The 25977-nt window shown below is 40.8% G+C and overlaps 1 protein-coding gene across 4 annotated transcripts in view; it reads left to right on the top strand.

Moving 5' to 3' along the window:
• The first annotated feature begins 221 nt into the window (after nt 1-221).
• ACSM3 (acyl-CoA synthetase medium chain family member 3) overlaps nt 222-25977 on the top strand; it is a 48702-nt gene continuing 22946 nt past the window's right edge. Inside the window, exons 1-4 of one of the 4 annotated variants that reach the window (XM_074381970.1) lie at nt 222-616; nt 17336-17605; nt 23363-23573; nt 24894-25101. In XM_074381970.1, the coding sequence (XP_074238071.1) occupies nt 17405-17605; nt 23363-23573; nt 24894-25101 (620 nt within the window). In that variant the 5' untranslated portion in view covers nt 222-616; nt 17336-17404. Of the gene's footprint in view, nt 617-10649; nt 10849-11268; nt 11493-17335; nt 17606-23362; nt 23574-24893; nt 25102-25977 lie in introns of those variants that run through there. The other 3 variants (XM_074381967.1, XM_074381968.1, XM_074381969.1) reach the window with 3 other exon arrangements.

Genomic DNA, 25977 nt, shown 5'->3' with positions numbered 1-25977 from the left:
TTGCTTGGGACCTGGCATCATCCAGCACTGTTTCAGTTAACTCTGTTCCTGTAGGTTAGTTATTGAAAAACAGACAATCGCAAAAACAAGCTGACCTTTTGTGTTCCTTGAGCCCTGTCAGGAAGGGCCCTCGTGACTGGGCCTCATGCCAATCAACTCATTACAAAAAAAGCCAGGGTCGGCCAGACTCGGTGGCTTACGCCTGTAATCCCAACACTTTGGGAGCCCGAGGCAGGCAGATCACGAGGCAAGGACATCTAAACTATCTTGACCAACATGGTGAAATCCTGTCTCTACTAAAACATAAAAAATTAGCTGGGCATGGTGGCTCCTAGCTACTCGGTAGGCTGAGGCAAGGGAATCACTTGAACCCGGGAGGCGAAGGTTGCAGTGAGCCGAGATCTCGCCACTGTACTCCAGGCTGGCAAGAGTGGGACTCAGTCTCAAAAGAAAAAAAAATGAGCCAGGGTCCCAGGCTGCACCAAAGCTTCATGAGACCTCTCCTCTGTGCATGGAAGCTTCATGAGACCTCTCCCTCGCACACACAAGTGGCCAACTCTGGAGCCCAGGATGTTGCTTCCCCTTCTTGTGATGAATCCTCTTTAGTTTGCTGAGGGTAAATATATATATATATGTATCATTTCCCTTTTCCTCTTTCCATTGCAATTTGCTTATTATATCATTTGCTTATTATATCTGCATTGCCATTTAAGTGGATTGAAAAATCCTAGCTTGAGCTTGGCTATAATGAATATATTTTAAACAATCCTGCTAACTCCATTTTGCCCACCCTGAGCTATAGGGCCCACCGTGAGCTATGTAGGGCATTCTCTTCCAAAGCTTGCGGTCTGAGATACCTGGCATCTTTGTAACCAATTTTGTGAGAAACAGGGCCCACTGGCCCTGTACATTCTGTATCTGCAACTGTATAACTGTTATCACACAGTGCTACCCCACATCCTGAGTAAAAAAATAATTTTAAGTAGAACTTTTTGTTAGGCCCCACTTCTCCCCTAACCTGCTCCTTCTACTTCTATAATAATCTGCTTACCGATCCCTGACCCTAAACTGGTATAAAAATGTTGACTGCTCTTTGTTCTCAGCCGAGAGTTTTGAGCTCTAGCTGACTCTCGGACACCAGACAAATAAAGGTGGACTCTCAACAAACTCAGTGCGTGGCACTCCTGTTTAGACTTGCTCGGGTATAACAGGATAAAGGTTGTTTACCCTTAAAGGTATTGTGTATATGTGTTTTCTTTTCCCCTCGTGTATTTCCCGCACAATACAGTTACCTAAAAGGCTTCCAATAAATTCCATTTCAGCCTCAATTTTCCAGGCTGTTTCTATTTGACTTACAATCAAGGAGGTTGGCTGGTGTTAAGTGTTTCATGCTGCTTTCTCTGCGGCTTTTTTATCCATAGTCTTGGCAACTATCATGTTACTCTCTTTTTAAAAATCATTGAAAAGATGCCACTTTTGAAGAATGTTTAAAAAACAAGTGCTTCTCATACTACTCTTCAGGTACAAACCCATTAGCAGATTTGAGTTCCTACAAAGTCCTAAAAAATGTAATCTGATACTGTGAAAGGGACACTGAATTCACAGTCAATAACCCTAGGTTCCAACCCCAGATCTACCAGTATGTACAAAAATTTTATCATTTTTTGCTTTTACCTGTGTATTCAAATCAGCATTTAATTTTCAGAATTTCATTGGTGGAGACTGCACAGCAGAGATTTCTAGAAGTCCTAGGTTGTTTGTGAAGAGTAGTGTCATGACACTGACATTGGCCTTTCCCCAAATCTCTTTCTGTTCTGCTGGCTGGATTTCAGTTGCCCATGTTCTGCCACCTGTCCTTAGGATATTAAATATTAGCATACAGATAAAAAATGAAGATACATATTTCAAGTCCCAAGCATATTTGAGTACTACATGGAGGCAAACTTGAAAACCCAAAACTCAGTTTTGTTAAATTTAGCCTCAAGCTGCCTCTTCACATATTTTAAGTTTGGCCTAATTCAAGCCTCTCCAACCTGTGGCCCTCAGTCCACATGTGGCCCAGGACAGATTTAAAATTCAACCAGCCCAACACAAATCCATAAACTTTCTTAAAACATTATGAGATTTTTTTGCAGTTTTAAAAAATTCATCTGCTATTGCTAGCATTAGTTATTTCTTAGGTGACCCAAGAGAATTTTTCTTCAAAGGGAGCCAAAAGATTGGACACCCCTAGCCTACGGGTTTCTCCAGACATGGTGAACTATAACCTAATTGGATGTGTAAACAGACTGTAACTGCTTGTAACAAGTAGCCAAATTTCTGGCCGGGCGTGGTGGCTCAAGCCTGTAATCCCAGCACTTTGGGAGGCTGAGGCGGGTGGATCACGAGGTCAAGAGATCGAGACCATCCTGGTCAATGTGGTGAAACCCCGTCTCTACTAAAAATATAAAAAAATCAGCTGGGCATGATGGCGCGTGCCTGTAATCCCAGCTACTCAGGAGTCTGAGACAGGAGAATTGCCTGAACCCAGGAGGCGGAGGTTGCGGTGAGCCAAGATCACGCCATTGCACTCCAGCCTGGGTAAGGAGAGTGAAACTCCATCTCAAAAAAAAAAAAAAAAAAAAAAAAACACCAAGTAGCCAAATTTCAGCCAATCACAGAAGTCATGCTCAACCACTCACAGGTGGCTGATTGTTCAAACCATGTTTTTTATTTTTATGTTTTTTGAGATGGAATCTCACTCTGTCACCCAGGCTTGAGTGCACTGGCACAATCTCAGCTCATTGCAACCTCCACTTTCTGGGCTCAAGCGATTCTCCTGCCTCAGCCTCCCAAGTAGCTTGGATTACAGGCATATGCCACCCTGCCCAAGTAATTTTTGTATTTTTAATAGAGATGGGGTTTCGCCAGGCTGATTTCAAACTACAGGCCTCAATTGATCCACGCACTTTGATCTTCCAAAGTGCTGGGATTACAGGCATGAGCCACTACACCTGGCCAAACCATGTTTAAATAAGGCAAACACTGAATTGCAACATATTGGGATGTTTCTGTGCCTTACTTCTATTTCCTGCACCTCCTGAGTAGCTGGGATTACGGGTACGCACCACCATGCCCAGCTAATTTTTTGTATTTTTAGTAGAGACAGGGTTTCACCATGTTGACCAGGATGGTCTCGATCTCCTGACCTCGTGATCCACCCACCTTGGCCTCCCAAAGTGCTGAGATTAGAGGCTTGAGCCACCGCGCCCGGCCACCTTTCTTTTTATGTCCATAAATCATCTCTGGCCACGTGGCAGCAGGAGGATATCTCTAAACCTATTCTGCTTGATGGGTCAGGGACCTGCCTGATTAGAGAACCCTTTTTTGAGCAATTAAATTCTGTTAAATTTAATCTGTCTCAAGTTTTTATTTTAACAGTTTATTGTACTTCATGATGGCTGACTGTGCTGGGTGTGGGAGATCAGTCAGAGTAGTGGGAAAAACTATAGGAAAAGGACACAAACCTTCTGATAGGTCAGAAGTTTCTGCAGAGCCCTGAGGGGAAAGAGCTGAAGGCAGCTGTTCTATAACCATGAGGCAGAGGGCAAGGAGTAGGTAATAGGGAGTATGGGGGAATTTATCTTAAACAGGCTTGTTTACTTATATTGACCAGGAACTGACCTTTGATCATCCTCACATGACGTTCCCTGAAAGGGGAACAACAAATGTTAATTATCTACAGGTTGTGTTGGCTCCAGGTTCTCCACATTGTGCCTGCACTGAGTAAAAGCAAGCAGCTCCAACTTCTCGGGGCTGCTCTCTGGCCACTAGAGCCATGCAGTCACCTAGCTGCTCTTACACTGCATACCTGTGTCTGACTATTCATTTCATCCATCTGCCAGGGTCTGTGGGACAGACCCGGCAACAGAGAACATCCCAGTGAAGTGAGAAAAATATGCAAACCTATAGTTTTCAGTCTAGACGTTAGAATTATCTAAATCATGCCCTCATCCTGTGGCAGCTGCCAGGGCTGCATCCTCTTACTTCCTCCTCTGTACCAGGCCCTTGTCCAGCTCTAAATAACTCAACCTTCATTTATTTATTAATTTTTTTTTTGCTTATTCTTTATGACTGCATCTATTATTTCATGGCTATGTGAACTTTCACCTCCTTAGGTTACCTCCCAGACATGGACACTGGCCCAGTGTCTATCCTTGGACACCAAGGACTCTGTCACTTGTAAACCTCTCTTAGAAGGGACCACTTGGGGCCAGGCATGGTCGCTCATGCTTGTCATCTCAGCACTTTGGGAGGTCAAGGAGAATAGATCACTTGAGACCAGTTCGGACCAGCCTGGGCAACATGGCAAAATCCCATTTCGCCTAAACATAAAAAATCAGCTGGGCGTGGTGGTGCATGCCTGTAATCCCAACTATTTGGGAGGCTGAGACACGAGTATTGCTTGAACCTGGGAGGCAGAGGTTGCAGTAAGCTGAAATTGTGCCACTGCACTCCAGCCTGGGAAAATAAGTAGACCACTTGGCACCTTGTGGCACCACGTAGAGTATATGAAAGTGGTCTGAGGAAGCTGCCTTTTGTTTTAATTAACAATTAAATTTGTTTTAATTAAAATTTGTTTTAATTAAAAATCTATTTGCTTCAGATATTCAGAAGGCCTCACAATCAAGGGGAGAATGGTGTGTGACACATTCTAGATTCCCTTTCCCTTTTTCTTCCTAACCTTAAAAGTTGCTGTTCCTGAAGTTCTACTTGCATGTTCAGTACAGAATCCAGGTAGGAGATGCTCTCAGACACTCCTCTTGTTGTGACCTTGCTCCCCATCCAGACTTCCTGCCTTATACTCTTGTTAGCCAGCATCTTCAGGGAATGGATGTCCTGGCACTGAATCCCAGTTTCCTTCTGACTTGATTCCCAGTATCTGCTGCCTTCAGAGTAGGTATCATGTATGATTAAGAGCCCAGGTTCTAAAGTCAAACCAAGTTCAAATTCTGATTTGTCTACGACCTGGCTTTGAAACTCTGAGTAAGTTACCCAAGCCAAGATTTACGTTCCCTGTTAGATTTTTTTAAAAGTAATGGAACTAATAATATTCACATCATGGGTTACTAGGAAAATCCAGTAAGATCAGGCATGACAAGTGCTTACCTCCCAGTCACTGTTCAGTCAATGCATACTTAAAAACAGCTAGTTTCAACTCGGTTGTGACTCACGGAAGCCTGTTTTTTCTTTTCAGTACAAGTATCCATCCCTCAGTCTGATCACCTAACCTTATTACTTGCCTATTATTCCCTAATTTCAATGGTTCTTTTATATTTCTGGCTTACTAAAAGCTGCTTAATCCTTACAGTCAGGAGGCTAAAAGGAATTTTACTTTATTTTTCTATAGACCTCCTCTGTGGACAAGGGAACTTAAAATATATATATAGTGTAAAGTAAAGTAACATAAAATGCATTAAGAACTGCATGCCTTACCTCTGCCAACTGGTTTCTGCCTCACATTTGACTGAATGACATCCCACCTTTCACTGGCTTTGTAGCCTCACTGGTAGCACTTGTCATACTTGCACTTTCATCACACTTACACATTGTATAAGAAACTCACTCAATAGCCTGATCTCCCAGGCTGGAACCCAATTTTGAACTCACGTGAACTTGAGTCTGTCCCTAGAGGAGTCACATTTGGCTTGGCCCTTGTACCTACTCAGCCCTGCTGGGTGTCCTAAACTGATCCCCATCACCCCTAATTAATTTAATCACACCAGTGCCTGGGTCCCAGTTTTGATGGATATGTTTCTCTATGGCAAACTTAGCATTTTTGTGGGACTATGTTCTTTTTTTTTTTTTTTTTTAGACGGAGTTTCGCTCTTGTTACCCAGGCTGGAGTGCAATGCATGATCTCGGCTCACCGCAACCTCCGCCTCCTGGGTTCAGGCAATTCTCCTGCCTCAGACTCCTGAGTAGCTGGGATTACAGGCACGCGCCACCATGCCCAGCTAATTTTTTGTATTTTTAGTAGAGACGGGGTTTCACCACATTGACCAGGATGGTCTCGATCGCTTGACCTCGTGATCCACCCGCCTCGGCCTCCCAAAGTGCTGGGATTACAGGCGTGAGCCACCGCACCCAGCGGGCCTATGTTCTTAAGGGCAAAAGTCAATGAATGTCTTCCCCTCCAATTTTCTCCTGGAATTTTATACTCTATACATACAAATCTTTCTTCTTAAACTTTTCCAGGTGTTTTGTGTGTACTTCCTTCTCACTCCTTTGAGATTTGGTTGAATAATCTATGTTCCAAAGTAATCATTATTTAGTTCTACTTCTTTGAGCACTTCTAGATCATCTGCCTGCTTCTTACTTTCACTTTAGTCAATGGTCCAAAGAGTGAATCCCCAATGGTGGCATCTCAGTTTGATAAGTTAGAGGAAAATATTTCCATTTAGCACTCAAATCATACTATGGATTGCAAGGTTCACCAATGCAGAACACTAGTCTTGAGTAAAACACTAATGTAAGAAGCATAAATTTCAGGGTAGTTACAGTGTACATCTGAGAGTCTAGCTGGGCGCGAGGGCTCATACCTGTAATCCTAGCACTGGGCAGCCAAGGCAGATGAATCGCTTGAGCTCAGGAGTTCCAGACCAGTCTGAGCAACATGGTGAAGCTCCATCTTTATAAAATATACAAAAGTTAGGTGTGGTGGTGCACGCCTGTGTTCCCAGCTACTTGGGGAGCTGAGGTGGGAGGATCGCTTGAGCCCAGGAGGTCAGGGCTGCAGTGAGCCATGATTGCACCACTGCACTCCAGCCTGGAAGACAAAATGGGACCATGTCTTAAATAAATAAATAAATGAACAAACAAAAAAAAGTCTAGGGTAACGAGTTTAGACGCTATTTTAGCACAAATGAGGCCTAAATAAGAATTATCTACATGAATACTTAGGTTGAATAATTTATATTTAAACTAAAAATTGAAGGGAAGCCACATCCTCAGTGAGAGTACAGCATTCAATGTATAGATGAACAAAGACAAATTGATTAAGAATATACTTTAGGGGTCAGACAGTCCTGAGTTTAAATACTGAGTCTACCACATTGGTAGTTCTGTGACCTTGGGCAAGTTAACTGTTTTAATCCTCATGTTCCTCATCAGTAAAATGAGAATAGCCATAGAATATACATTAAAAGTCATTGTGAGTATTGAATAAAATAATCATGTCAGTCACATATACAAATATTCAATAAATGTTCACTGCTGCTATTTTGTTGTAGCTGTTGCTAATTGGAAGGTTTGGTAAAGATACTTTTTAGCAAAAAAGAGTTAAGGTTGATACTCAGGCTTTTTGTGTTGGTCAGTTTGCTTCGAAGTGTTTCTAGCCATTTCATACCGGTTCTCAGTACCCCAGAGATATCCTATTATATCTAAACATGTTAATATGAAAAGATCTGGCTGGGCACAGTGGCTCATGCCTGTAACCCCAGCACATTGGGAGGCTGAGGTGGACAGATCACTTAAGGTCTAGAGTTCAAGACCAGCCTGGGCAACATGGTGAAACCCCATCTCTATTAAAAATACAAAAATTAGCCAGCTGTGGTGGTGGGCACTTGTAATCCAGCTACTCTGAAGGCTTAAGCAGGAGAATCGCTTGAACTCGGGAGGGGGAACTTGTAGTGAGCCAAAATTGCACCATTGCACTCCAGCCTGGGCAACAAGAGTGAAACTCCATCTCAAAGAAAGAAAGAAAAAAAGAAAAGAAAGATCTTCAAAGTGAGGTATGTGTAATATGAACTAATTTATGTTTCAAAAGGTAATAGCCATGTATCTATGTGCATATATGAATGTACATATATGTATGTTATATTGTAATCCTATATATATGTGTGTGTGTGTCTGTGTGTGTGTGTGTGTGTGTGTGTGTGTGTGTGTGTGTATCTCAAAATGATAGTCAGTAAGACCTACTATTTTTCTGCATTTCCTAACTAAAGCCCAAAGAATGGGCTTTGGGCTTTAGTTAGGAAATGTCTATTGGACTATTTTCCACATTTCCGAACTAAAGCCCAATAAGAATGAAGAGACACTAAGCCTCTGCCCTTCGTATTCTAAGAGAACTATCAACAAGGACTAAGTGAAGTACCTCTCTCCAGGTTTGCAAAAAGGTAGGTCAACTGGCCCTGCTACCTCCAAGCAATTTCCCAGCCTCACCATCCTGCTTCTAGGTTTACTTAGAAGCCTGGGAAGAGGGCAAAGAGTATTTTTTTCACCCTCTCTGCTGTCAGGAATACCAAGGGAATCCTCTACGTAGAGGTGGTTTTAAGAAGAGACTGGCATCACATTCCTTGGTTGATATCCCCCTCTGGCTGGCTGAGTGAGGAACTGAGCCAGAAAGTGAAGTAGAGACAGATGGCAGGCCAGAGAGAGTAGGACAGGGGTGGAGGTGGGTAGCTGGGTTGTCCGCTCTACTCTTCTTCTGGCTCGATACCTGGAATAGAAACAAGTCGCCTTATTTGTCACTAACACCTTTCCCTTCTCTTTCTTTTAAACTCCAGAGCCTCCATTGTTGAGGGTAAGGAAATAAGATTAGAGTAAGAGGGCTTACTGTGCTGGGTGTGACTTTCATCCTCTGTCTGTTGGGTCTACCTGGTAAAGCTCAGATACCTTCTGAAGATCCATTTGATGTATGACATGCACATATACTTGCAACACCCTATCTCATGTTACAGGCCTCTCCCCTACTAAAATCTGACTCCAACTGAGGACAGTGGCTCACGCTTGTAATCCCAGCACTTTGAGAGGCTGAGGCAGATGGAATCCATAGTTTGTTCAGAGTGTCTTCACTATCCTTGTTACAACTTTATTGTCCATAAAGATTATAAACACTGTGCTTCAGATAAATTAAAAGAGCAAGAGGCCTCATAATGTAGTATAGAGAATGTGAGTTTTGGAGTCAGATTTTTTTTTTGAGATGGAGTTTCAAAAAAACTCTGGATTTCACAACCGCATTTCACCACTGCTGTAGTGCGGGGGTGAAATCTTGGCTCACTGCAACCTCTGCCTCCCAGTTTCAAGCAATTCTCCTATATCAGCCACCCAAGTAGCTTGGATTACAGGTTCACACCACCATGCCTGGCTAATTTTTGTATTTTTAGAATCAGGGTTTCACCTCGTTGGCCAGGCTGGTCTCAAAATCCATCTGCCTTAGCCTCCCAAAGTGCTGGGATTACAGGCATGAGACACTGTGCCGGTTGAATAAAAGGCATATAGATCTAAAAGAAAGAAGTAAAATCTGTTAACTGATTTGCAGATAATGTGATTACATAGAAAATTCTAAGGAATTAACAACAAAAGCCCGGGCATGGTGGCTCACGCCTGTAATCCAAGCACTTTGGAGGCCAAGGTGGGCAGATCACCTGAGGTCGGGAGTTCAAGACCAGCCTGACCAACATGGTGAAACCCCGTCTTAAAAAAAAAAAAAAAAAAAATACAACAAAAAATTCCTAGGACTCAAAAGTGACCAATAAATTCCTCTTTAAGTAAATTTAAGTTGGGTCTCTATCACATGTAATTGAAAGAGTCCTTTATTTATTTACATATCCATCAACTAGTTATTGAATGCCTAAAATTTGCCAGGCAATATTCCAGGCAATAGATAACACCATCAAACAAAAGAGTTCTTACCCTCAACGGTGATGGTAAGAGATGCAAACAGTTTTTAAAAAGGTAAAAGAGAAAAAATGAAGCGTGCTACTTTTAAAAATGTGGTAAGGGAAGAGTTCTTTGTTAGGAAGTTTCTTTGTCAATCAGAGCACCCAGCTGTTGCTCGTTCCTCCTAGCCATAAAAACCCCACGCCCCAGGAAGTTGGTGCGACTTCCCTTGCCCCTTCCCCTGGACCATGGAACCTCGCCCGGGGAGTTAAATAAATTGGCATTTAATCTTCTTAAAAAAAAAAAAAAAAATGAACACCTCATAAAATGAAGAATTTGGCCAGGAGGATATCTGAGAGAAGAGTTCCAGTCAGTGGGAACTGTGAATTCAGAGAGTCAGGGCTGAAACAGGCAAGTATGTTTGAGAAAAAGCAAGGAGGCTGGTGGCTGTACAGAGTAAGGCAGAGGAGGGGAAATAGGCTGTGGATCAGGGGTCTCTGTGCCAGATCTTACAGCTCGTTGCAGTTCACCTAAGGACTCGGATTTTACCTGGAGCGGGCAGAGAAGCACTGAAAGATTCGCGCAGGGGTGTAACCTGATAGCCTTTATGTTTAGTCCTGCCACTTCAACAGATAAACACAGCAACTGGTTTGCTAAGATTTAGGCGAACCCATAACCATCCTTCAACTTTTTCCTTTCAATTTCGAAACTCCTCTATGGCTTCCTCCATCTGTTCTTTCCTTCTTCTGAGAAGTGCCCTCTCTGCCCCTTTACAGAACTAACCACTTGAGGAACTCCTTGGACACATTCCTTCTTGTGAATATATTTGCTTTCCCTCAATAGCTTGTTGTGTATATGTAACTCATTACCTGTAAGAGAAATCTCTGGGAGTTGGGCAAACTTTCAGCGTAAACTTTAGCCTCGAGCTTGGCTCCACCCTCCAGAATGTCTCCACCAATCAAGAAAAATGCTTTGGGCCAGTCTTGCTCCTCCCGATTGTCAGCCTACTCCTCCCTCTTCTGTTGACTGCTATCCAAAAAAGCAGAAGAGAGAACTCAAGTTTCAGGGCTGCTCTACTAGGAAACGAGTCTGCCATCATCGCCAGCTGTGTTGGAATCTGTTAAGTCTAGTGAGTACCTCATCTCCTCTCCTGTGTAAGATTTCCTGAACTGGCACATCTGATTTTCAAGCAAAGATAATTAACAGGTGAACGAAACCAACAAATCAAAAATGCTGTCATTAAAGTCAAGTCTTGGGCAGCCAAGGTTTCTCTCAGAATTTCTCAGTTATGTGATACTATTAAGTGATGAGGGGTATGCACACAAAAAAGGCTATAAATATAGCAGCTGAGTTTTCATGTTGAGCCTTTTGGTGCTATTTGATTTTCTGAAAAACTATGTACATGTGTTAACTTGATAAAATTAAAAAAAAAAATTTTAATTGAGCCAGATGCAGTGGCTCACGCCTGTAATCCCAGCATTTTGGGAGGCTGAGGCACATGGATCACTTGAGGTCAGGAGTTTGAGACCAGTCTGGCCAACATGGTGAAACCCCCTCCCTACTAAAAATATAAAAATTAGCTGGGTGTGGTGGCATGTGCCTATAACCTCTGCTACTCGGGAAACTGAGACAGGAGAATCATTTGAACTTGGGAGGCGGAGGCTGCAGTGAGCTGAGATTGCACCACTGTACTTCAGCCTGGGTGACAGGGCAAGACTCCATCTCAAAAACAAACAAACAAACAAGGAAACAAAAAACGACCAGATAGTGGCTGAGTTTTTCACTGTTCTGTCTGCTTAACTTCCCACCTTGCTCAGTGACAGATGGGAATCCATCTTCTGCATCATCCAGTAAGTACGTAAATTACCTCTAGGAAACTTTGGGAAACAGATGCAAACAAACCTAAGAGCAGCCACATTTCTCCTTTAGGTGGTCACAGGCAGCTGCAAAAGTTCTGTATAGGAGGGGTTTCTGGCAGGGTCTGGTTGGGGTTGGAGAGAACAGCAGTGGCTTTACCTTGTGTTGTGGCTATGTATGTTAAACTACTATTATTACTTGGATACGTAGAGGGAAGAATGTTTATGGAGATGTGGGGAGGTCAAAGCCCCCTTGGCTGTATGGACAAAAAGCTTGCATTTCAGATGAGACCTTAAATACTTACAGAAGCCCATCTGACCAGGAGTGGTATTGTCTTTCTTAGAAGAGTTTTCCTTACCAATGTTTCTGTGGCTCAGTATAAAAATCTGGAGTCACCCTGGGAAAGTTATCTCAGCTCTTTTACCTACAGATAATTTTACAAACCTGTAAAACAAGTTGTAAAATGCTAAGATCAATGAAAAGGTAGGAAAAGAACTTTGTTGAGGAGAAGGCAATCTTATGGTTTTGACTAAGAGGATGCTGATGTTTGTTTTTTGGTAACAGAATGGTTAGGTTCATTTTAAGCTCCAAATGACTGGTCAATTTTCCTTTCAACATACATTTGAAGGATTCTGAATGTGGCGTAGAGTACTGTATGGGGGCTAGGGAAGAAATCATACTAAACTCTGATTCTATTCAGAATTAGCAAGCCGCGGCCGGTCGCGGTGGCTCACGCCTGTAATCCCAGCACTTTGGGAGGCCGAGGCGGGTGGATCACGAGGTCAAGAGATCGAGACCATCCTGGTCAACATGGTGAAACCCCGTCTCTACCAAAAATATAAAAAATTAGCTGGGCATGGTGGTGTGTGCCTGTAATCCCAGCTACTCAGGAGGCTGAGGCAGGAGAATTGCCTGAACCCGGGAGGCGGAGGTTGCGGTGAGCCGAGATCGCGTCATTGCACTCCAGCCTGGGTAACAAGAGCAAAACTCCATCTCAAAAAAAAAAAAAAAAAAAGAATTATTAGCAAGCCCCAATCATATTAATATTTACATAATTATTTAATGTCTTCCTTAATAGTCCATAAACTTTATGGGAGCAAGACAAGCTATGTTTTGTTTACAGCTGTATTTTCAGCATTTAGTACAGGTCTAGCATATAGGAATTATTCAAGAAATACATGGTTAATGAATAAATGCACTGTCCAATTTAAATATGTGTGCATGTTTGTATATACTTGTCTGTAAAAGGGAAATAATAATATCTGCAAAGTGCTTGATAGTACAACCACTTGCCAGATCTCAGCAAAAATGTTACCCTCCCTAGAGAGACCTTCTAAAAGAGTGTCCCTTTTCTCCCATTACTCTCTTTTCTTGTGTAATATCACATTTATTTGTTGCTTTGTTTACTACGTGTGTCTTTCCATGAGAGCAAGGAGGACCTTGTCTCATTCCCTCTCACATCCTCTATGTCTGAAATAATTCATGGCTAGTGATTAAGAATTGTTGAATATATAAATGAATCATGCCAACCTACCAAGAATGAAGCACGAGATCTTAAGATATTTGTCCAAATTCCTGCCTCTTAATAGGATCAGAAATTTTTTTCTAATACTTCTCAACCATTTAAAAATACTATTCATTTTTACATCCAAGTAATGAAAGAATCAGGACATTCCTTTTGGAAGAAATAGTTTCAAAATTTTATCTAAATTGCAAAATTATACAAACAACTCAAGTGATCATTGATAAGGAATGGGTTTAAGAAATTACCGTGCAGCTCTTCACTAGAATGTCATGCAGCTGTTATAAGAAAAACCAGGACAGGGACAAATGTGGTGGCTCCCACCTGTAATCCTAGTGCTTTGGGAAGCTGTGTGCATGTTTGTGTATATTTCCTTGTCTGTAAATGGAAATAATAAATAACTGCAAAGTGCTTGGTACAGGAGATTGCTTGAGGCCAAGAGTTTGAGACCAGCCTGGGCAACATGGCAAGATCCCATCTCTAAAAAAAAATTTTAAAAACACTTACCTGGTTGTAGTGGCACACACCTGTAATCCCAAGTATTCTGGAGGCTGAGGCAGGAGGATCCTCCCAGAAGTTTGGGGCTGCAGTGAGCTATGCTCATGCTACTGCACTCCAATCTGGGTGACAGAGTGAGATCCTGTCTTTGCAGGGGGTTGGGGGAGGAAAAAATAAATAAATAAATATTTCATTTAAAAAAATGGTGCACTGGTATAGAAAGCCCTCAAAAAGTACATTGTTAAAAATGTTTTTAGTGGGCAGAATAGTGTGTATTCTGGGGTCTCTGCTGTTAAAATTGGTGGAGAAGAATCTATACTCATAACTTGGTTGAATGCACAAAAAGAAACCTTGAAAAGTAAGTAGAAATAATAATGGTTTCCTGGGGTGAGAGCAAACCAGGCAGCTTTGAAACTACAAGTGGGAGGCAGATTTTTTTTTAATGTTTTTTTTGAGCCATTTGAAGATATGAAAAAAAAATTTAAAAACATAGAGACAGACTGTTGATTGCTTAACTTCTTTCAGTTAAAATAAAACTGACGCTAATTCTGTTGAGGAGAGCAGCCAAAAGCATAGGCTGTGACTTGCCAGCAAACGGCAGGGACCAGTAGTTCCCTCCCTACCTAATCCCCAATGCCAAACAGAATGGCATTGTTGGACTTGAGGTCTTAACCTACAGGGAAACTGGGATTCAGAGTGATTTTACTTCTGTTCTTAAGAGCAGCCTTTTCTCTTAAAGCCTGTCAAGAAATTTTTGTTAATACTTCCCCTCCCATGGAATATATAGGCAAGAGAACCCTAGACAACAGTTTACTAAACTGGACCTTAGAAAAATCTTATCTTGGAAAGCCTCCCCTTCAGTTTTCCTGTATTTTAATGTTTCCTATCAATCTAGTTCTTATTTACTATTAATATAGATTAGCATTGTCCAAAAGAATGTTCTACAACAAAAGAAATGTTTCATGTCTGTACTAACCTATATACAATAGCCACTGGCCACATGAGGATATTAACCACTTGAAATGTAGCTAGTGTGACTGATGAACTAATTTTAAAATTTATTTAATTCAATTTTTTGAAAAACTGCCACATGTAGACAGCGCAGAATTCACATAAATCTGGTTAAAGCAGTAAAGGCACATTTCAGGTCTATCCCTTCTGAAAAAGCCATTTATTCATTCAACAAACATATGCCAAGTACACACTATGGGCCAAATGCTACTATAATTTCAAGGGATAGTAGCATGAATGTAACAGAAAAGGCCCCTGCTCTGGTAAAACTTATATCACAGTGGCCAGGTGCAGTGGCTCACGCCTGTAATTCCAGCACTTTGGGAGACCGAGGTGGGTAGATCACAAGGTCAGGCATTCAAGACTAGCCTGGCCAACATAGTGAAACCCCATCTCTACTAAAAAGACCAAAAATTAGGTGGGTGCCTGTAATCCCAGCTACTCAGGAGATGGAGGCAGGAGAATTGCTTGAACCTGGGAGGCAGAGGTTGCAGTGAGCCAAGATCATGCCACTGCACTCCAGTTCAGGCAACATTGCAAGACTCTATCTCAAAAAAAAAAAAAAAAAAGAACTTACATCACACTGCAAAGATCAGCAAACTGCAGCCCATGGGTCAAATCCAGCCCTCTGCCTGTTTTTGTATAGCCTTTGAACTAAGAATGGTTTTTAAATTTTTTAATGGTTGAAAAAATAACCAAAAGAGGAATACTAATTCATGACCCATGAAAATTAAATGAAATTCTAGTTTCAGTACCCATAAATAAGGTTTTATTGGAACACAGCCATGCCAAAATTTATCTATGTACTGTCAATGGTTGCATTCTCAAGGGCAGACTTAAATACGTGCAGCAGAGACCATATGGCCCACAAAGCCTCAAATATTTACTATCTGGCCCTTTACAGAAAAAGTTTGCTGACCCATATTCTAATAGAGAGTAATATGCTTGGCACCATGATCAGCATTTCACATGCATTATCACATTCAGTCTTCAGGATAAATCTCTGATGGTGATTTTGTTAGTCGCTCCATTGGTAAAATGTGAAACTGAGGTTCAGAGTGATTAATAATTCAAATAAGGTCACACAGTTCATAAGAGGCAAAACTGGGAGACAGTATCACATGACTATCTGGCTCAGTAGCCAATATATTTAGCCATCATACTATGGACTGGTGCTTTTCATACTTGAATGTAAATACCAGTTAACTGGGATCTTGTTAAAATGTCAACATCTACTAATTCAGTAGATCTGGAGTGGGGCCTAATAATGTGCACTTCTAACAAGCTTCCAGGTGATAATGATGATAATGCTGGTCCACAAATCACAGCCTCTAAATCAGTGATTCTCAACTATGACTGTTGCCCATTAAAATCTTCTGAGGAAACTTAAAAAATATAGGAATGGGCAAAGAGCCCACTCCGAAATATTCTGATTTAATTGATACAAGACCTAGGCATCAGAGTTTGTTTTTAAACAAAGTTTTCTTGGTGATTCAAATGTTCAGCTGAACTGCGAACCACCGCTCTATTGAAATCCTGTTGAATGATAGTAAAAACATCCAAATGGGAATCCAAAGACCAGAGTTCTAGTTCTAACTCTGGTATGACAGAATGAAGCAGGTTGTTTCCCTTCTCTGGGCCTCCAGTTTTCTTTGCAGGTGAAAAATGAAAAAGCTGGAACCAGATGGTCTCAGAGGGCTCAAGATCACTGACTTGTCATGTCTTCACACAAACAAATGAGAGGGGCAGAAGTACCCAGGTTTCCTGATGCACTGGGTATATCAACATGATATCCAAACACTGGTCCATTTAGAGTAAAACTGCAATAATTGCAGATGTCAGCTAAACTGTCCATTTAGCTGACATCTGCAATTATGTATTGTTTTGGCAATGTATCAACACAGAAATGTTTCCACATAGCCAGACTGCTTTACACAGAACTGTAATCAGAATGATGATTTAATGATTATGAGAGTAATACATATTACATTATAGGAAATTTGGAAAATTACAGGAAGTATAATGAGGAGAACCTCACTCATAATCCCTAGAACTGTATTTTTAACAGCCTCAACCAAATAAATAACACTGTGATCAAATGATTTCCCACAGAAGCAGGTGATGGCCCAGAGGGGCCTCCCCCACGAAAGTCTTAAATGTTAAAGCCCCGTTATTACATCTCCAGTAAATTCAGCTCCAAGCCTGGACTTGAAAGTAGTGTGGGCCCCTATTGAGAACATGGGAACTACAGCCTATAAACTACACAGTTTATAAACTGTGACAGTGCTTTCATGTCTAATTGGTACTACTATTGGGCTACTGTCGGTTGCTTCATCTACAGAGTATCCACTTTGAAAAACGTTCCTTAAAATTTCTGCCCTACTTTGAAATCCGCAGGTTAAAGACATCAGACAAAAAGGCTTAGCCCTTTGCTTTCAGTGAGATTAAGAGGGTGACCCAGATTTTTACTTCTTTGGAAATGCATATAGGAGTTAATAGGGCACAGTATTCAGGAGAATGGGCTAGGACCTGATAGTTCTGGGTTCCAATCCAACCAATGCCTCTTACAAATAATTTTCTCAATCTGTAAACAGAGATGATAATAGTACCCACTTCACAGGGTTTCTCTGAGGATTTAATGATGAAGTGTATATAAAACACTGAGCACAGTTTTTAGAACACAGAATGTACTCAGAAAATGGTACTATCATGATGATTATCAATAATAACAAAACTTAGCCACTTTGGGGTATGGCTACCTTCAGGGACAGAAACAAATATATGTCCTTTTTGCTTGTCTTTTAGATGGACTGGTCTCTGTGCAAATCCTGAGTGCTAAAAGATCCAACAAAACTGTTGCTAGCTCGTGTCACCATGAAGACGCTACGTCATGCCAAGTGTTTACAGCGCCTACCAATTTCTGGTTCTGTGAGGGCACTGCATAAAGAAAATAGAACAGCAACCCCTCATAATTTCTCCAATTATGAATCCATGAAACAGGACTTCAAACTGGAGATTCCAGAGTATTTCAACTTTGCTAACGATGTCCTGGACCAATGGACTGATATCGAAAAGGTATGGGGCAAGGGCCAGTCAGACCAGTTTCTCAACTGGGAGTAATTTTACCTCTAGGTAACAACTCTAATGTCTGGAAATACTTTTGTTGCTGTGACAGGGGTGGAGGCAGTTTCTACCGACATCTAACAGGTAAAAGCCAGGGATTCTGCTAAATATCCTGTAATGCACAGAGCAGCCCCCAAAACAAAGAATTCTTTGACCCAAAATGTCAAAAGTTCCATGGTTAGTTGAGAGACCCTGGATTACATAAATGTAGAATTCTAGGTTGACTTTAAAAAAACAAAAACAAAAAGGAGAAGCGTGTAAAGTAATTCCAGGAGTCAGAAATGGTAGAAAAGAAGGCACAGATAAATCATTGAGGAAAATGTAAAGGAATGCAACAATTCTCACTTATTGTAAAGAAAAATGATCAGGCTAAATGGGAAATGATGTGGGCCAAAAGAAACGACATGGCTTCCACCATCTAGAAATAAGGACCCCAGAGTTATTATTTTTTCTGTTATTTTTAGTTACATGATAATTATACATACTTATGGGGTACAGAGATGTTTTTTTGATACATGTATAAAATGTGTAGTGATCAAATCAGAGTAATTAGGCTACCCATCATCTCAAACATGCATTATTTCTTTGTGCTGGGAGCATTCAAAATCCTCTCTCCTGGCTTTTTGAACATACACAAATTATTCTTAACTGTATTCACCCTACAGTGCTAGAGAACACTAGAACTTATTCCTCCCATTTAGCTATAATTTTGCATCTGTTAACCAACTTCTTCCTATCCTCCTCTCCCCACTACCCTTCTCAGCCTCTAAAAGCCACAATTCCACTCTCAACTTTTATGAGCTTTTTTTTTTTTTTTGAGACACAATTTCAAGCTGGAGTGCAGTGGTATAATCTCAGCTCGCTGCAACCTCAGCCTCACAGGTTCCAGAGATTCTTGTGTCTCAGCCTTCCAAGCACCCAAAACTACAGGCACCTGCCACCACACCGGCTAATTTTTGTATTTTAAATAGAGACAAGGTTTTCCCATGTTGGCCAGGCTGGCCTTGAACGCCTGGTCTCAAGTGATCTGCCCACCTCAGCCTCCCAAAGTGCTGGGATTATAGATCTGAGCCACCCACTGTGCCTGGCCAAGGTCTTTTTTTTTTTTTTTTTTTTAAGAGACAGAGTCTTGCTCTGTTGCCCAGGCTGAAGTTCAGTGAAGCTCTTTTTTTTTTTTTTTTTAAGCTCTCACATATGAGTAACAACATGTGGCATTTATCTTTCCATGTCTGACTTGTTTCACTTAACATAATGTCCTCCAAGTTCATACATGTTGCCATAAACAACAGAATTTCATTCTTTTTTATGGCTGAATAGTATTGCACTGTGCAATACTATACCATGTTTTCTTTATCCATTCATCTGTTGATGGACATTTAAGTTGATTCCTTATCTTGGCTTTTATGTACAGTGCTACAATAAACATGGCAGTGCAACTATCTCTTCAATATACTGATTTTCTTTCCTTTGAAAAAATATCCAGTGGTGAGATTGCTAGATCATATGGTAGTTCTATTTTTAGTTTTTTGAGAAGCCTCTATATTGTTTTCTGCAATGGCTATAGTAATTTATATTCTCACCAATAGTGTTTAAGAGTTCCCTTTTCTCCACATCCTCTCAAGCATTTATCTTTTGTCTTTTTGATAATAGCCATTCTAACTGGCGTAACATGATATCTCATTGTGGTTTTGATTGGAATTACCCTGATTAATGATGTTGAGCATTTTTTCATATTCTTGCTGCCAGTTAGTATGTTTTTTGAAAAATGTCTATTTAGATCCTATGTCCATTTTTAATTGAATTGTTTGTGGGTTTTTATTTATTTATTTATTTATTTATTTATTTACTGCTGTTGAGTTATTCACATTCCCTGTATATTCTGGATATTAGTTCCTTGTCAGACGAATAGTTCACAGATATTTTCTCCCATTCTACATCTTGTCTCTTCTCTCTGTTGATTGCTTCCTTTACTGATCAGAAGCTTTTTAGTTTGATATAGTCCCATTTGTGTGTTTTTGTTGCCTATTTTCATATCCTTATCCCTAAAATATCTGCTAGGGGAGTCTCAGAGACTACTCTGGCTCAGAAGGCTGTCCGATTTCATTAAATTTATTATAAAACTTTTTTAAAATAAAAAAATTAAAATTAAAAACAATAAAATATTTGCCTAGACCAATGACTTGAAGCATTTACACTGTTTTCATCAGTTGTTTTATAGTTTTGAGTCTTACGTTTAAGTCTGTAATCCAGTTTGAATTGATTTTTGTATATGGTGAGAGATAGGGCTCTAGTTTTAGTCTACTGCATGTGGATACCGCTTTTCCTCGCATCATGTACTGAAGAGGATATCCTTTCCTCAGTGTATATTCTTGGCATCTTTGTTGAAAATCTGTTGAATGTAAACGTGTGGGTTTATTTCTGGGTTCTCTATTCTGTTTCATTGGTCTATGTGTCTGTTTTTATGCCAGTACCATGCTATTTTGGTTACTATAGCTCTATAGTATGATTTGAAGTTAAAAAGTGTGGTGTCTTTATCTAGTTTCGGTAGAATGCCCTAGGAAGAATTCTTCTTCCTTCTTCAGTTTTTAAAAAGAGTTTGAGAAGAATTAGTGTTAAGGCTGGGCACAGTGGCTCATGCCAGCAATCCCAGCACTTTGGGAGGCTGAGGCAGGTGGATCACCTGAGGTCAGGAGTTCATGACCAGTCTGGCCAACATGGTGAAACCTTTTCTTTACTAAAAATGCAAAAATTAGCTGGGTATGGTGGCGCACACCTATAATCTCAGCTACTCAGGAGGCTGAGGCAGGAGAATCACTTGAACCTGGGAGGTGGAGGTTGCAGTGAGTCAAGATTGTGCCACTGCACTCCAGCCTAGGAAACAAGAGTAAGACTTGATCTCAAAAAACAAAAACAAAAACAAAAACAAAACAGTGTTAGTTCTTATTTAAAAGTTCAGTAAAATTCAGCAGTAAAGCCATCCAGTTCTGGGCTTTTTATTACTGATTCAATCTCATTACACATTATTGGTCTGTTCAGGTTTTCTATTTCTTCATTGTTTAATCTTGGTAGGTTATGTGTGTCTAGGAATTTATCTATTTCCTCTATATTTTCCAATTTGTTGGCAGATAGTTGTTCATAATAGTCTTTAATGGTTTTATTTATTTGGATCTTTTTTTTTTTCGTAATCTAGCTATAAATTTGTCTATTTTGTTTTTCTTCAAAAAAATTTTGTTTTGTTGATCTTTTATAATTTTTGCCTCAATTTCATTTGTTTCTGTTCTGATCTTTACTATTTCTTTCCTTCTACTAGTTTTCAATTTAGTTTGTTCTTGCTTTTCTGGTTCCTTGAGGTGCATTCTCAGATGTTTTATTTGAAATCTTTCTGCTTTTCTGATATAGTTGTTTATGGCTATAAACTTCCCTCTTCACACTCTATTTGCATTATCTCATTGATTTTGATATGTTTCCATTTTCATTATTTTCAAGAAATTTTTTGCTTTCCTTCTTTTTGTCATTGACTCACTGGTCATTCAGTAGCATGCTGTTTAATTTCCCTGTATGTGTACACTTTCCAAAGTTCCTCTTGTTGTTGATTTCTAATTTTATTCCACTGTAGTCTAAGAACATATTTGGTATGATTTCAGTTTTTAAGAATTTGTTGAAATTTGTTTTGTGCCCTAAAATATGGTCTATTCTGGAGAATGTGCCATGTGCTGATGAGAAGAATGTGTATTCTGTAGCTGTTGGATGAAATGTATAAATATCTGTTAGGTCCATTTGGTTCAAAGTGCAGTTTAAATCCAATGTTTCTTTGTTGATTTTCTGTCTAGATGATCCATCTAATGCTGAGAGTGGAGTGTTAAAGTTGCAAATATTGTTGTGTTGGAATCTATCTATCTGTTTACATCTAACGATATTTGCTTTACATATCTGGGTGTGCTGATGTTGGGTGCATATATATTTACAATTGTTATATCCTCTTGCCGAATTGATCTATTTATCATTATATAACGACCCTCTTTGCCTCTTTTTATGTTTTCTGACTTAAAGTGTATTTCACGTGATATAAGCATAGCTATTCCTACACACTTTTGGTTTCTATTTGTTTGAAATACTATTTTCTATCTATCTATCTATATTTTTTTGAGACAGAGTCTCACTCTGTCACCAGTCTGGAGTGCAGTGGTGCAATATTGGCTCACTGCACCCTCCACCTCCCAGGTTCAAGCGATTCTTCTGCCTCGGCCTCCCAAGTAGCTGGGACTATAGGCACGCACCACCATGCCCAGCTAATTTTTGTATTTTTAGTAGAGACAGGGTTTCACCATGTTGGCCAGAATGGTCTCGCTCTCTTGACCTCATGATCCAGCCACCTCAGCCTCCCAAAGTGCTGGGATTACAGGCATGAGCCACCGTGCCCAGCCCTATCTACGTGTATCTTTACAGGTGAAGTGAGTTTCTTATAGGCAGCCTATAGTTGGGTCTTGTTTTTTATCCATTCCGTCAGTCCACACAGTCCATATCTTTTATTTGGGGAATTTAAACTGTTTACATTCAAGATTGTTATTGATAGGTGTTATTTTGTTCACTGTGAGGATGCCAGCAGTGGTTCCAGTGGGTCCCAGGCAGGATGATCCTTAGGCTCCCAGAAAGTGTGCATAGGCACTGGCAGTAGTGGAGGTTAAGACTCAAGTGGGTCAGTCCTCAGTCCTTTGGCAGTGCACATGGGTACTTGTAGTGGTGGACTGCATGGGCCAGTCCTTTGGTCCCCAGATGGCACATGCAGGCACAAAGTGGCTCTGCCACTAGAGGGGGCAAGATCATGTTCATGGCAGCAGGCTCAGGAAGGCTGCTCTCAGGCTCTGGGGGGTGTGCTTCAGTGCCTTACATTAGGGCGCAGCCTCCCTGATGTGCTGGACTTTCTGTTCCATGGGGTAGAGTGCTGTGTGTAGGCTCGGGTGCCAGTGGCCTGGGTATGTCACTGGAACCACCTGGTGTTGCAGTGCTGTAGCCCTCTAGGTGAATGTGTGGGGATGTCAGAAGGGCCTTAGGGATGTGGACATGCAGGGACTATTGGCCCCAAGGCAAGATGGTGGTAGCTCTGTTTCTAAAATTATGTAGCAGCTTGGTTCCTGGGGTTTGTGGCACAGGGACCTAGTATGGTATGAATTTCCTCTCTAGAACAATATTATACTATCCTAGCATACTATACTGTATAGCTTTTACTAGGCTCAGGACCTGTGAGGGCTGAGGGGCTCTCCTGTAGGTAGGATTTCAGGCATCTGTGGTGGGAATGTGGGCTGCTGAGGATCTTCCATTTATATTTTCCTGACCATATGGAGTCCCTCTTGGCTCTGAGTTGATCCTGGCCAGCTGCTGGTCTTCCCCATTTATGCTTTCATCCTAGTTTTCAGGTCTTGGAGAGTTTTATCACTTCCTTGCTAAATTCCAGTGTTCTCCCTTTGACATTCTATTTGTCATGTGGTTATCTGCTCACTGTTTTGGTCCTTCTGATAGGAGGTGAGTACTGGGCATCTTTAGTCATCCATCTTGATAATGTCTCTCCTAGAGATATTTCCCAATACTCCATTTATGTTCTAACTAATGACTTGTGAATTTTCTTCAGCTAATATATTCCACTAAGTCAGCTGACCCAGAAGTTAGCTGTATAACAACCTTTAAATTCATGACTGGTTTGTCTTTCCTCAGGCTGGAAAGAAACCTTCAAATCCAGCCTTCTGGTGGATCAATGGAAAAGGAAAAGAGGTGAAATGGAGTTTTGAGGAACTGGGATCTCTGTCTAGAAAACTTGCCAATGTACTTTCAGAAGCTTGTTCCCTACAAAGAGGAGATCGAGTAATTTTGATTCTGCCCAGGGTCCCAGAGTGGTGGCTTACAAATGTGGCCTGTCTGCGAACAGGTTAGTAATGTTTGCTTTCTGATCATATTTAAACTAAGTTGGATGGGAGATTTTCCTAAATAATCATAATATATTTATTTTGGTATGGGCTTATTGTCAAAAAATATCTTTAAATGATATAAAAGTGTTAAGTCATGGTAGGCTAATTCCTTATCCCTAGGTGGAACATCTTTAAAGGATAACCTTAGAGTTACAGCCTCACAAAAATTGTTGTGTTGCCCTGATTAGAAAGAAAAGATATTCTACAGAACCTGGTTCTGCCTCCTGGTTGTTGGTTTCTTGAAGAACCCTGCTGGAGAGAACTGGTCCTTTCCAAAGTAAAATGATGAGCCAGTGTCAAGAGTCCAGGAATGGCAGATATATGTTCCCCAATCTTGCCTGCTGTGTCACCTGGGAAGAGTAAAACCTATTGTGAAGTGAATAACCTCCATCCCTGTCTTAAGGGTCTGGAACCTAAGGGTGGTGGGGCCCAGGAGGCAGATTACATATTTTTGAGAATCCATTTATCCTTTGAGAAAATTATATCCAAAGCTTACTGAGCACTGTTCTAAGTTCTTTACATGTTTTAACTCATTTAATCCTCTAATTATCCTATAAGGGAAGTATTATTATTATAATATCATTTTACAGATGCAGAACCTGAAGCTCAGAGAGGTAAAGTGGCTTGTCCAAGTCCCAGCTATAAGTGTGTCTGGCTCCAGGACACTCTTAATCATTATACTTTATCTTACAGTATAATATACAACCAGCAGGAATAGAACCACAGAAAAGACGAATGCCTCCACCCTTTCTTTTGGAAAGAAATTATAAAGCAATCATGTACATTTTAAGAGGCACTAAGTTGAAGTGGTCAAGTCCACAGTTCTGGAGTCAGGCTACAGGGTTCATTCCTGCACTGTCACTTACTACTTAGGTAATATCTTGGGCAAGTGAGTCATAGGTTTGTTTTTTTTTTTTAAGTTTTTTTTTGGGGGGGGACTGAATGAGTTAAAACATATAATAAATATTCAATAAACATTGGGTAATATTACTTTTCAATCAAAACTTTCTTCAAGCCCAATGTTACGGATGGTCTTCAAATAAAGAATAATTATCCAGTATTGAATAGGCTTTCATGTTAGGCCAAAAGGATCATAGATTCTGAAATACCTTGAAAGGCAAAAGCAGATAAATGGAAGTAAGACAAATAGATACCTTGCTCATAAACTGACTAACTCATTCTGAGAAATACAGAATGTATGGATGTTATCTACACTACTCTAACTAACATAATGAAAAATAACCTTTCTTCTAAACACCATTTCTTTTCTGCTCCTTTAGGGACAGTTTTAATTCCAGGAACCACTCAGCTGACCCAGAAAGACATTCTCTACAGACTACAATCTTCAAAAGCAAAGTGCATTATCACCAATGATATTTTAGCCCCAGCAATAGATGCCATTGCATCCAAATGTGAAAATCTGCACTCCAAGCTGATTGTGTCACAGAATTCCAGAGAGGGATGGGGAAACCTCAAGGAGATGATGAAGTGAGTAGCCATGCTTGTTGTAGAACAGCTTCGCAAAAGGAAAGGCAACAATAAAAAGATGTTCAACCCAGTAGTGATTAGAAAAATGCAAATTAAAACAATAGGCAAGGGCCGGGCGCAGTGGCTCAAGCCTGTAATCCCAGCACTTTGGGAGGCCGAGGCGGGTGGATCACAAGGTCAAGAGATCGAGACCATCCTGGTCAACATGGTGAAACTCCGTCTCTACTAAAAATACAAAAAATTAGCTGGGCATGGTGGCAACGTGCCTGTAATCCCAGCTACTCAGGAGGCTGAGGCAGGAGAATTGCCTGAACCCAGGAGGCGGAGGTTGTGGTGAGCCGAGATCACGCCATTGCACTCCAGCCTGGGTAACAAGAGCGAAACTCCGTCTCAAAAAAAAAAAAAAAAAAAACAATAGGCAAAGGAAACAATTGGTAGTTATTGCTGTACTAATAGTGCGAAACTCTGAGATGGTAAGGAGCTTGGAGTGCTTTCTGCAGGTTGGGATCCCCTGAGATGGAGATTGGTGTATAAGAAGTTTATTAAGGAGTTCTCTTGGTATTAACACCTGTGAAGGAAGGGTAAGAATGTAGGACTGGGTAGAGAAAGAAATTTATTTGCGATGTATTCCTTGCAAAGCCTTCAGTCAACCCACTGGAACCTCTGAAGGTTGAACAGCTCCCAAAGCTGTTCCCAGCTAAGGCAATAGGTCCTGGCCTTTATATACCCACATTGGTCAGTAATTATGTGGTCTGTCCCTAGGAGGCAAGACCTTTAACAAGGCAGCTCTCTTCAGTCAAGGCATTCTCTAAAGAGGGCTCCCAGCTCCTGTGGGGATTAAATCCTTCATTCCTGCAGAAGGATCTTGCAAGTGCA

Source organism: Saimiri boliviensis, chromosome 12 (genome assembly GCF_048565385.1).
Source record: "Saimiri boliviensis isolate mSaiBol1 chromosome 12, mSaiBol1.pri, whole genome shotgun sequence".
NCBI lineage: Eukaryota > Metazoa > Chordata > Mammalia > Primates > Cebidae > Saimiri > Saimiri boliviensis.
The sequence above is the reverse complement of the archived record's forward strand: the minus strand, read 5'-3'. Positions and strand labels throughout refer to the sequence as shown.